The 12,774-nt window shown below is 35.6% G+C and overlaps 1 protein-coding gene across 1 annotated transcript in view; it reads right to left on the minus strand.

Moving 5' to 3' along the window:
* LOC136033782 (uncharacterized) overlaps window positions 1-12,556 on the minus strand; it is a 102,342-nt gene extending 89,786 nt beyond the window's left edge. Inside the window, exons 1-2 of the mRNA XM_065714685.1 lie at window positions 12,437-12,556; window positions 6,920-7,003 (exon numbers count right to left, since the gene is read on the minus strand). Of these exons, the coding sequence (XP_065570757.1) occupies window positions 6,920-7,003; window positions 12,437-12,464 (112 nt within the window). The 5' untranslated portion in view covers window positions 12,465-12,556. The remainder of the gene's footprint in view (window positions 1-6,919; window positions 7,004-12,436) is intronic.
* Window positions 12,557-12,774: the final 218 nt, after the last annotated feature.

Raw genomic sequence — 12,774 nt, forward strand, 5'->3', positions numbered from 1 at the left:
GCCGAATGTGATGGTGTGATTTTCGTTAAGATGATTTCGTTTCTGTGACTTTTAGGGGGTGTTTTCCCCTATTTTCTAAAATAAGGCAAATTATTTCAGGCTCGTAACTTTTGATGACAAAGACTAAATTTGATGAAACTTATATATTTAAAATCAGCATGAAAATCTGATTCTTTTGATGTATGTTTTAGCATCAAAATTCCATTTTTTAGAGTTTCGTTTACTATTGAGCCGGGTCGCTCCTTACTACAGTTCGTTACCGCGAACTGTTTGATAATATCGCTCCTTACTTTCAGTTAAAAAAAAAACTTGTTTTTTGTATTTAATTTCTGAACGTTTTTGAATTAATGCAAGTTTTGATTTTGGCTCTCCGCACATAAATAATGAAAACGAAATTTGCATATTAATTTTTTTTGGCTAAATGGCTTTCTCATAGTTTTAATCAGAAGATTTTGAGAAAAAAGGAGCGGGGGAGGAGGCCTAGTTGCCCTCCAATTTTTTGATTATTTAAAAAGGCAACTAGAACTATTAGTTTTTACGAACGTTCTCATTAGTAAAAAAATACGTAATTTACGAATTAACTTGCGTAACGAACTTCTATTATCGTATGTTTCATTACGTATATAAGGGGGTTCATCCCCTCGTCAATACATCGCTCTTTACATTAAAACTTGAAGTTTGTCCCAATTCCTTAAGAATGAACCCTGAATCACAAAGGCCGTAGAATAAATAGTTGAAATTACTAAAAATACTTTAGCGTAAAGAGCGAGGTATTACGGGGATGTGAACCCCTCATATGCGTAACAATATCTATTCGTTTTAAATTTTAATGCTACTAGTTACATGCATTTGAAAAAACTTTTCATATTTATTTTTTCCATGTTTTTAAATAATGCTAGAAAGTCCTGTGCCCCCTTCATTGGAATTATCTTCCCCCATGACAAATTCCTCCATGGAAAGATCCTCCCACGTACCCCCCCCCCAACTTCTCCCCCCCCCCCAACCAAAAAAAAATCCCCCTGAAAACGTCTGTACATTTCCCAATAGCAATTAGTATATGTAAACAACGGTCAAAGTTTGTAACTTGCGACCCCCCCCCACAGGGACTGTGGGGGATTAAGTCGTCCCCAAAGGCACAGTTATTAGGTTTCCGACAATGGTGAACAAAATGGCTATCTCAGAATTTTGATCTGGTGACTTTGGGGAAAGAATGAGCGTGGGAAGGGGCCTAGGTGCCCTCCAGTTTTTTGGTCATTTAAAAAGGGCCCTAGAACTTTTAATTTCCGTTAGAATGAGCCCTCTCGCGACATTCTAGGACCGCTGAGTCGATACGATCACTCCTGGGAAAAAACAACACCAAAAAAAAACAAATAAAAACGCATCCGTCATCTGTCTTCTGGCAAAAAAAAAAGCGAAATTCCACATTTCTGTAGATAGGAGCTTGAAACTTCTACAATAGGGTTGTCTGATGTGCTGAATCTGATGGTGTGATTTTCGTTAAGAATGTATTACTTTTAGGTGTTGTTTCCCCCTATTTTCTAAAATAAGGAAAATTTTTTTAGGCTCTTAACTTTTGAAGGGTAAAACAAAACTTGATGGAACTTATATATTTAAAATCAGCATTAAAATGCGATTCTTTTGATGTAAATATTGGTATCAAAATTCCGTTTTTTAGGGTTTCGGTTACTATTGAGCCGGGTCACTCCTTACTACTGTTCGTTACCACGAACTGTTTGATCATAGGCAGAGCAATAGCGCTGCCTAAGTGAAGAACGATGTTGGCACAATGTATTTTTTTTTTTTTTTTTGACCAGAGTACTTCGTATCGAAGGCATTGTCGTAAGAACTTCGAAAAGGACTCAGACGGTTGGAAATTGAAAGGGCTAGTGCCCTTTTTAACAGTCTAAAGTGATTGGGGGGAGGAGGGGCAACTAACCCCCTTTCACGCCCATCACTTGCCCAAACACAACCAATCAAAATTTTGAGATAGCTGTTTTGTTCAACGTAGTTAAAAGGTTCGGGAATTATGTCTTTGAGGATGACAACCCCCCACAGTCCTCAGGGCAAAAGCTTTAAGGTATTCCCTGGGGACATATAAGGTTTTTATAGAAAGCGAAAAAAAAGCGAAATTCCACATTTCTGTAGATAGGAGCTTGAAACTTCTACAATAGGGTTGTCTGATGCGCTGAATCTGATGGTGTGATTTTCGTTAAGATTGTATTACTTTTATGTGTTGTTTCCCCCTATTTTCTAAAATAAGGAAAATTTTCTTAGGCTCGTAACTTTTGAAGGGTAATACAAAACTTGATGAAACTTATATATTTAAAATTAGCATTAAAATGTGATTCTTTTGATGTAAATATTGGTATCAAAATTCCGTTTTTTAGAGTTTCGGTTACTATTGAGCCGGGTCACTCCTTACTACTGTTCGTTACCACGAACTGTTTGATCATAGGCAGAGCAATAGCGCTGCCTAAGTGAAGAACGATGTTGGCACAATGTATTTTTTTTTACCAGAGTACTTCGTATCGAAGGCATTGTCGTAAGAACTTCGAAAAGGACTCAGACGGTTGGAAATTGAAAGGGCTAGTGCCCTTTTTAACAGTCAAAAGTGATTGGGGGAGGGGGCAACTAACCCCCTCCCACGCCCACCACTTCCCCAAACACAACCAATCAAAATTTTGAGATAGCTGTTTTGTTCAGCGTAGTTAAAAGGTTCGGGAATTATGTCTTTGAGGATGACAACCCCCCACAGTCCTCAGGGCAAAAGTTTTAAGGTATTCCCTTGGGACATATAAGGTTTTTATAAAAAGCGAAAAAAAAAGCGAAATTCCACATTTCTGTAGATAGGAGCTTGAAACTTCTACAATAGGGTTTTCTGATGCACTAAATCTGATGGTGTGATTTTCGTTAAGATTGTATTACTTTTAGGTGTTGTTTCCCCCTATTTTCTAAAATAAGAAAAATTTTCTTAGGCTCGTAACTTTTGAAGGGTAATACAAAACTTGATGAAACTTATATATTTAAAATCAGCTTTAAAATGTGATTCTTTTGATGTAAATATTGGTATCAAAATTCCGTTTTTTAGAGTTTCGGTTACTATTGAGCCGGGACTGTTCGTTACCACGAACTGTTTGATCATAGGCAGAGCAATAGCGCTGCCTAAGTGAAGAACGATGTTGGCACAATGTATTTTTTTTTTGACCAGAGTACTTCGTATCGAAGGCATTGTCTTAAGAACTTCGAAAAGGACTCAGACGGTGGAAATTGAAAGGGCTAGTGCCCTTTTTAACAGTCAAAAGTGATTGGGGGCAACTAACCCCCTCCCACGCCCACCACTTCCCCAAACACAACCAATCAAAATTTTGAGATAGCTGTTTTGTTCAGCGTAGTTAAAAGGTTCGGGAATTATGTCTTTGAGGATGACAACCCCCCACAGTCCTCAGGGCAAAAGTTTTAAGGTATGCCCTGGGGACATATAAGGTTTTTATAGAAAGCGAAGTCGAAGAAACCTCAAAAAGGATTCATTCGATTGGAAATTGAGAGGACTACTGTCCTTTTGAATAGTCAAAAGTTAAAAGTGAGGGCATCTAATAGAGTTCCCTGCCCTTCCTTTCCCCAAATACTTCCAATCAAAATTTTGGCATAGCCATTTTGTTCAACATGGTTGAAAGCTTCGGAATTTATGTCTTTTAGGATGACACCCACCTCACCCAGCTACCAGGGCAAGAGCTGTAAGTTATGCTCTGGGAGCATATAAGGGTTTTTTTTATAGAAAGTGTGGTCATACAAAATTTGGAGGGGGTTCATTGGATTTGTATATCAGGGGCTCTAGTGCCCTTTTTAAGAGTCAAAATGATCGGAGGGAAGCTAAGACCCCCCCCCCCGCCACACACACACACGCTGTACTGTTCCAAAGTCTATCTAATAGAAATTTGAGATAAACATTTTACTTAAAAAAGCCCGAATATCGTATAACAAGGCTTTTAGGGTTTTTATGGAATTAGTGGTAGATAGGTCTCATTTGATTTTGAATTGGATGTTATAGTGCTCTTTTTAAGAGTCAATGTGATTTGAAATAAAGTACGCCCCCCTTTCCAATGCCCGTCATTTATCAAAACAAACATCCAAACAAAGTTTTGAGACATCAATTTATTTCAGCATTGTTGAAAGGTTCATTAATTATACGTTTGGCAATGTCAATCCCCCCCCCCGGGAGGTCTCAGTGCAAGGGTTGTAAGTTATGCTATGTGTTCATTGTTTACGTTATGTTATTAAGGAAAGGTGTGCATGTTTGACTTCTACTTTCCCAAAATACGAAGGGCATTAATATGAGTCTCTCAGGGAATGTTGAGGGGAGTATTCCCCTCTAAGCTAAATCAAAACACGTTATGGGTATATGGGTTGTCAAAAGAGTATAACTCAAGAATGAAAGAGAATATTAAGTTGGCATTTCCAGGAAATGATAAGGGAGATGATCAATTCACCAAAAAGGTAATATTTGCACTGCTGCTTCTACTGCTACTAAAATTACTGTTACTACTACCACTACTATCACTAAAACTAATGCTTCTGTAGCAAGTACTACTAAGGCTGGGGATATTGACAAAAAAATCTGAGGAAACGTTAAGGGAAAAGTTGAACTAAATCAAGACATACTACGTGTATACAGATTGCTGATATGGGCATATCAGCAATATTTTTGGAACGGCTTATCATATCAAGAAGAAACTTCAGGGGCATCATGAGTGGGATGTTCAGTTGACCAAAAGGCAAAATGTAACTGCTACTACTGCTATTAATACTGCTACTACTAATAACAATGCATTATTGCTGCTGCCACTGTTCCTACTACCACTATTATTATGATATTAGTACAATTAAGACTAAACGAATGAAGGTGAAAATTTCATACAATATTGAAGGGGGAATTTGAACTAAATCAAAACACACTATGCACATGCAGATTGTCAAAAGAGTATATCTTAAGAACTGATTTGGGTATTAAGTTGAAACTTTCGGAGAATATTTAAAGGGGAAGATCAATTGACAAAAAGGTAATATATGCATATCACTACTAATGGTAATGCCTCTGCTACTTTTACTAATACTACTACAGTACTCTAACTACTACTTCAACTGCAAGAACTTGTAAGGCTTAGAGCATTAAGGTGAAAAGGGTGTCAAAAGCGCACATAAATAGTATTTTTGGAATGGCTTAACGTGTCAAGGTGAAACTTCCAGGGTATCATGAAAGCGATGTTCAACTGACCAAATGGCAATACGCACATGCTACTACTACTATTAATACAACTGCTACTACTACTACTAATACAACACTAAAACTGCAACTACTTTCACTACCACTGCAACTACTGTGATAATAGCAATATTAAGACTAGAGCCTGAAAAAAATAAATTGTAAGAGAAGTTCTGAATTTTTACCCAGAAAATACAAAACTCTGAATGCTTCCTCAAAAACTATTATTATGGTAAATAAGTTAAAACCGTAAAAAAATGCATAGGAAAATTAACACTCCTTGATTGTAGACCAACCGGGACATATAATTTAGTCCCAGAAGGACTATTCAATTAGTTATATTATATGTAGCTATGTAGTATATTTTATATGAAAATTTAATTAGAACCAGTCAACTAAAAACTTAGGTTCTGATGAGTTGCATAGCTAGGGGGGGGCCAGGAGGCAGACCACTTTCTGGCCTTGTGTACTTTTTTTTTTGGGGGGGGGGGGTATGGAGAAAAGAGAAGAACGAAAAAAATAGCGGAAGATCCCTTCTAAACTATACAATGACCATGGAAGATTGACCTCCAATTTGTGAAAACATCATAACAACTGCTAGAATGTTGTTATAGAACTTGATTCAAAAGTGAACATTCTTGGTACCAAAGTTGAATATACTACTGCGGAATCCTCAAGCTCTTCTGACCAAGCTTGCTGCAAACAGTCTTAACTGGGAAATTAAGTGTCAAGAAACAATAATACACTAAGTAACAGCCAATGCTGACGACGGAGAAATACGTCTCTAAACCGCAGTCCCACCGACAGCAAGTCACAAACGTGGAATTCAAAGTATTCGTTTATTTTCATCCCAGGGTATCACAATGGGTTGGTTTTTCAAAGCCAACACCTAAGAGCACCTATGCTAGTTACGCCACTGGTCCTGATAAAACACAAGTAAACCATTCACCCCAATTTTTTCATTAAAATTGTAAATGTTGAGCCTCCTTTTAAAAGAACCAGCATGCAAGTTTTCATGAATAATCCTCTTGGGAGGCTATTTAAAATGATGGCACAGAATCTTAGAAAGCTGTTCATCAAGCACTCAGTGTGGAGCGTCTCCTCTTGAAGGTAATCTGATCATATTGTGTTTACATATTTGTCACATTGATGGGTGTTCTTGTGATTGTAGTTTTCCAGTGAACAACCAGTAATTGAAGAGTGGCCTATGTATCACCAGCCTTTCATTTCTGAACAAAACTATTCCTAATATGCAAATAGAACATTTTAAGATGAGTTACTTATTGTTACTATTTAGCTACAAAATAAAAATAATGCAGTTAAGCTCTCTCCTCCTTTGCCCCTCCCTTTTCCATGCCAGTCCCTGGCACTTGGAGGATACTGTATATGTTAAATTTTTCTCTTCTTATTTTAAGAATTGAAACTTTTTTTTTGAAATTGAAAAATCTAACTATAAGCCAAATACTATTCAAACATTAATTAATTCACAATTTCTATTGCTTTAAAATTGCAAGGTAAAATACATTCAACAATCCCTTACTTGTGGAAAAACCATTTAATTTCATAAATCACCAAAGCGTGAATATAACATAATTGAATGATAAAATCACAGGTTATATCAACTCTGTTTCTATATAAGTAAAGATAAATGACACATACTAGATAGGTAAGCATCCTCAAAAGCAAGACTTTGTAGAATATTGAAGACAGGAAAATGATATAACTTCTGGTATTCTTCATTACCTGAAAAATAAATAAATACGAAGTCAATCAATTGTTGATCCAGAAAATAAATTTTAGTTAAAAGGTGCTTTGTACAACTGATTAGTTAAACTCCCAATTGCATGCAATTTAAGAAAACGTAAATTAATATAAGATTTTTTCAGATAAAGAAAAAAAAGAGGATACTGACTTTGCAAACGTTTTTACCATCCTCTTCTCTCTAATACTTGCTAAAAAGAAAATTGGTAGGGAAGATTGTGTCCTTGAAATGTACGTACGCTATCAAAAAAGTAAGCATTGGCAACTTTAGACTCCTTTGGTACAAAAGTCTTTGGTGAACAGAAGACTTACAATGTTGTCTTTAGAATAAGCTAAGCTAGTGTTTCCCTTGGCGGGCTGTAGAACAGGTTTTCAGAATAGAAAATTATTATAAAAACACACAATTTGCGTGTTTCACATTTATTTTTTTTAACTTAAATGTGTTGAGTTTATAAATTAACTATAGCATCTTCTAGCAGAAAGTAGACTTCTCACCTAATCGTACAAGAAAATTGGGAGTGATTATAAACACCTCTTTTTGTGCTGTAAGGCACAATGACTTTCAAAAGGAAACGTTTTATAATATCAGTTGAATCTTTCTCGGCACATTTAAATGCTTAGATAGCCTATAAACTTTTATTACACAAACCTTAAAATAATAATTTTTGCATCTTGTAAAATAATAAAATATGAAATATTTTCTTTCCTTTCTGGCCCAACAACACAATTTGTACTTGTTTGCTTTTATTGCAACTGGCGTTAGTTCACTTTTCAAACAGATACCTGATTTTACATATTAGCTTAAATTCAGTAATGATAGCCTAATGTGTAAGAACCAAAACAAAACCACAATAATAAGACTAGCTTTCTCTAGGCTGAACACTTCTATGTTCATAAATAAATACCAGTTTCTTAGCATCAAAGAGAATTAATAGCTTATGTGATTCTAAAATAAAATAATGGAAATAATAGCAATCTATTGCCTTTTTTGCAGAAATTGCCATTCTCTGACACATTATCCAAGCCTTGCATTAGCATAAAGGAGTAGCCTAGTGTAACATATAGGCCAGCACCCTCTCCCCTATAAAATTCAGGACCAAATCTCTCATTCATACCCCTTTAGAAACTCTTAAATTCGGGACCAAATTTCTCATTCATACCCCTTTAGTAAATTTCAAATTAAAACTCTTCAAAGCATCTATAAGATATATACTTTTAGCACAAGTCAAATTATTTATTGTTGTGGCAAACAAAAATTACACTAAGAAGAAAAGTTTCTTTTCGAATTACCCAATCAAAATCAAATCTATATTACTGGTTTAGATGAACCTTCAGTTTTTTGAACTCAAAAAACTTGAAGGGAAAATCCTTGTTCCCTTCTCTTTTGTCTCTTGAGAGTGGAGACTGGTTAATGTGTCATGATTGGAAAATACCAGTAGTATTACAACATTTTCAATAGAGGTCACCTGCCCAGGTCATCTGTCGAGTTTGTGTTTTAGAAATCCAGTTTTAGTCTTATATTAGTGCAACGCAGGCAGCTAGGGCATGCAGTTAAGCAGTTGAGTTCTAGCGTTCATGTGCACCCTTTCATGTTATACATTATTGAAGTTATCTTATCCAAATTTGTATGTAAGTACGAAAATAAAATCATTGTCTTATAATCATCTTTGTCTATGAACTAGGGCATCAGGTACAGTTCCTCTAGTCTTTCAGGCACGGTCCCAAGGGAAGCTATACTGTTTAGGAGACCTGAACATCATAGAGATGATTCTGTCTCCCAGATTACTGGTGGTCATTCACAGAGCCTTCCTATTGTGTTAATTATTTAGCTCCCATATCTAGATTTGAGTATCCCATATCTCACACCGATATTAAGCAACCAAGACTTAGAAAAGTCCCAAATGCCTTGTAAGAACAAAACTCTCAACTATCCTCCCTCAAGAAACAACCTCCCACCATTATTAATATTTATCATACCCCCCCCCCCCCGTAACACTAGCACTAAAACAGCAAAACAGCTTTTTTAGATTAGTGTCCCCAAAAATCTACAAAAATCTCCTAAAATATACATAAAATTGGTGTAAATGAATATGATACTCTTTCTTCTTTAAAATAAAAGGTTATTTTCTAATCTTTAAGTGGTTTTTTGCTCTTTAGCCCAACAAAGCAATCTAAACAAAGCAAACATTAATATTTGTACTGAACAGAAAGCAGCAAGACCAACTGTAATTTGTTCCAAATTCATTGAGCTTAGAAAAAAAATCAGTCAAATGATTTGAGAGTGAATTTGAATAAAAGGATTTGATTTTTCTTCATAGTTGAACTTCTCAGTTCTGGCAATTTTGATACATACCTGAATAGTGTGATTGTTAAAAAATTGTGCTGACAATGTTAACAATGCAATCAGTGTTTCTGACCATCTACCAGTTCCAAATATATTCCGCATTGGTTCATGTAATCCTAGATGCATTTAAGAATCTTAACTGTTGTGTCTGGAAACAGCAGTTAACTTACCATTTAGTTTCTTATGACATTAACCAAAAATTAAAGAGTCTTATTACCTATTGCAGACTAACTTGGGCATAGGTAAGACTGACAAGCAGTTATCACTGAATACCTATTGCTTTAAAATTGTACATGTGTTAAGAGTGGCTGCAACTATGGTTGTATATGCTAGAAAAATTTGAATCAAAACAGAAATACCAAGATGGAACAAAAACTCCAAGCTCAGTGAAGCCTCCTGTTGGGTGCAGTTATGGAGCAACAATAGTAGCCCTAAGGTGGTCACAGTGCATAAAATCGCAATGTACATGAAAAACAAATATACAATTGTTTGGTCAGGACAGGGCTTGTATTATGAAACAAACAGTACTCAAATCAAAATCAACCCTTCCCTTGTTTGGAAGTTTGTGAAAAACAACAAAGGTATTAAAAATTCAGACCCTCCTATGTAAGCCCTTCAGAGAAAGAATGGACTGACTACTATGCTTCTATGTTTTGTGCACCAGATTTTCAACTTGAATGGCTTTTGAAAAGGAATTAGAGAAATGGCTCTCAGAGTCTACTGAAGGTCCAGGCTTTCTAGTAACTTTCTCTAGTGTCTGTAAAAAAAAATAATCAAAAGGAATTGATAATGTTTGTGGCTGTGCATCTGGTAGATGGATGGCAGTCTAACATTGTTTCAACACTTAATTAAATATACCAAATGATATTCCTGTGTGGCTTAGTGCCCAACTGTTTTGGTGCTGGTATCATCACTCCAGTTGTCAAAAAAAGTTATCTCCAGTTATCTCTCATTATAGCTCAAGGAAGTGAAATTGAACCATACTTTTTGTACAGCCTACTGTTTGAAATATGGTTGGTGAGCTAGGTACCCAAAACAATCTGTAGACAATTTCTCTGGAAAACATCATAGTTTCATATCCTGCACTGCTAGGGGTGAAGGCAGGGATGGATATAGAGCTGTTAGCACCCAGGGCAAGAGAGGGCTTTGGTGCTGTCTAGTCAACAACCCCATTACATATCCCATTATGGAAAAGAATATAGACCTATTAATTTATCATTATTTAAAATTCCATGTATTAACATTTTATTGGTGATACAATATGCACATAATTTAAATTGCATATAATCAGTCTTATCCTGTAGATTAAAACTTAACTCTGTATATTTCTTAAAACAACTATCTTTATAATGTCTTTGTATAAAGGCTTTGATCAGGCCAGTGCTTGATTTAAAAATTTGCATAGCATCAACAGGATACTAAGGTGATGTACAACCTTTGGAAGGGGTCCAAAGGGGAGCTACTAAGGCAGTAAAAAAGATGAGGAACAAGCTTTATGATGAATGTTTGAAGGAGCTGAAATTATCTACACTGGTCACTGACAGCAAAAAGCTGATATACTTATAACATATAGCCTACTTAGGCTAGTCAACTTTCCCAAAACCACAGCACTGACTAGACAGCACATTCAAGGAAGTTGTTCAAGCCATCTGTCAGAACTTGATATCAACAAAAAGTTTTCTCTTACTGTGTATTAAATCACTGGAATAGTCTTAGATGCAATAGTCTGAGCACCCAATGATGGAGATTTCATGAAGTTACCAGACAGAAAATGGATTAGTTCTCCCTGGAAGTACCAAATATTGTGGCTAAACAGACTATTCATTTGATTTTTGTTCATTCATAGGCTTATCTGCAATATCTTTTAGTGTGGGATGGTTAATGGCACATTAATCAGATCAATATTCATTTGATCAGATCAATAAGTGCTTCATAGTCTGGCACCCTTACAAGCCAGAACCAGTACTGGATCCCCCTTTCTCTCTCCCTTAGATCAGTCCCTGGGTGGAAAGGGTGTATTTCCAGAAAAGGAACCATAATATTTGGACAAAACATTAAAGTAAGGAGTCTAAGGGTAATGCTTTTATTGGGACATTTCCTTTAAAATAGGCAGCAAAATTCTAGTTTAGTTACTTCTTGCTATCTTGCAAAGGGGTTAGGAAAATGAATTTTCAGGGATGGGTCTATAGGCTAAAGTATATCCTTGGAGGTATTGTAAAGTACCCATCTCTACTCCTTCTCCCTCTAGAGGGCTCTAAAATTTGCCTACATGACAGGTCTATACCTATTGAAATTTTGACAAAACAACATTTTACCTTAATTTTCAGTTACCAGTTGCTTTTTCTCTGCCTTTAGTTCTGAAAATGCAATTCCTGTTATTGAGGAGGTTAAGAACAAAAATAGAGAGTAGAATTCTGAGCTGCATCAATGTTTTTTTCAAAATTTATCAAATGTATTTGCATATCTTTAAAGCCTTATAAATTGGGATTAAGCAAAGCTGTGAAGCTGAAAACAATTTTGTTGTACTTCATTCAAGCAGAAGATGTATTTTGAAAGGTTTCACTTTTATAATATATATATTTTTAAAGGTCATCAAAGATGAGGACCCTCAAGAGGAAGAGGGAGTGGAGAGGTAGGTACTTCAAAATACCTTCCCATGACATACTTTAGCCTGTAGACCCATCCCTGAAAGTTTCATTTTCCTAGCCTAACCCCTTTGCGAGATAGCAAGAAGTCACTAAACTAGAATTTTACCAAATGGGCTAACCATTAACTGTTTACCATGGTTTTCTTTTTATCAATATAACCAGACTTAGTTAATCTTTCATCTTCATGAAAGAGCTGATTAAGAGCAGTCCAATAACTGATTTAGATTAAATTACCTGTTAATATCCTAAAATGCTTGAATGTGTTATTTTCTAATGATATATCTCTTTTACAAAACTACTTGTTAACATTAGGCAAGAGCAAATAAAGTCCCCTGTAAATGCTAGCCTAGGCAATGTTAACAGAAATAGCATAATTCTTCAAACATAACACTAAAAATCAGATAAAAAAGGAATTATCTTTACCTAGCTCCTCAGTACTTTTAAGAGCCATTTATGCAGTTATATTGTACATGAATTTGATAAATAGCAGGAAAATGTGAATCTAAATTGGCCGGTCAGTATCAGCATGTTTTTATTTCAAACTTTTAATTGTAGCACTGAGTCAACATAGATAGATGACAGCACGTAAGCATTAAAGAAAGCTTTAGGCTTTAGACGAGAGTTCAAACCAACCGATAAGGACTATCCAGTAAAGTAGTTTAAGAGCTTTGTTTGGATCATGGCTTATTAATTTATGACACATGCTAAATTTAATTCCTTTAATTTTGTTTCATCTTTGAGGCACTTCTTTGGCGATAACC

The sequence above is a fragment of the Artemia franciscana genome, chromosome 12, assembly GCF_032884065.1.
Source record: "Artemia franciscana chromosome 12, ASM3288406v1, whole genome shotgun sequence".
Classification (NCBI taxonomy): Eukaryota; Metazoa; Arthropoda; class Branchiopoda; order Anostraca; family Artemiidae; genus Artemia; species Artemia franciscana.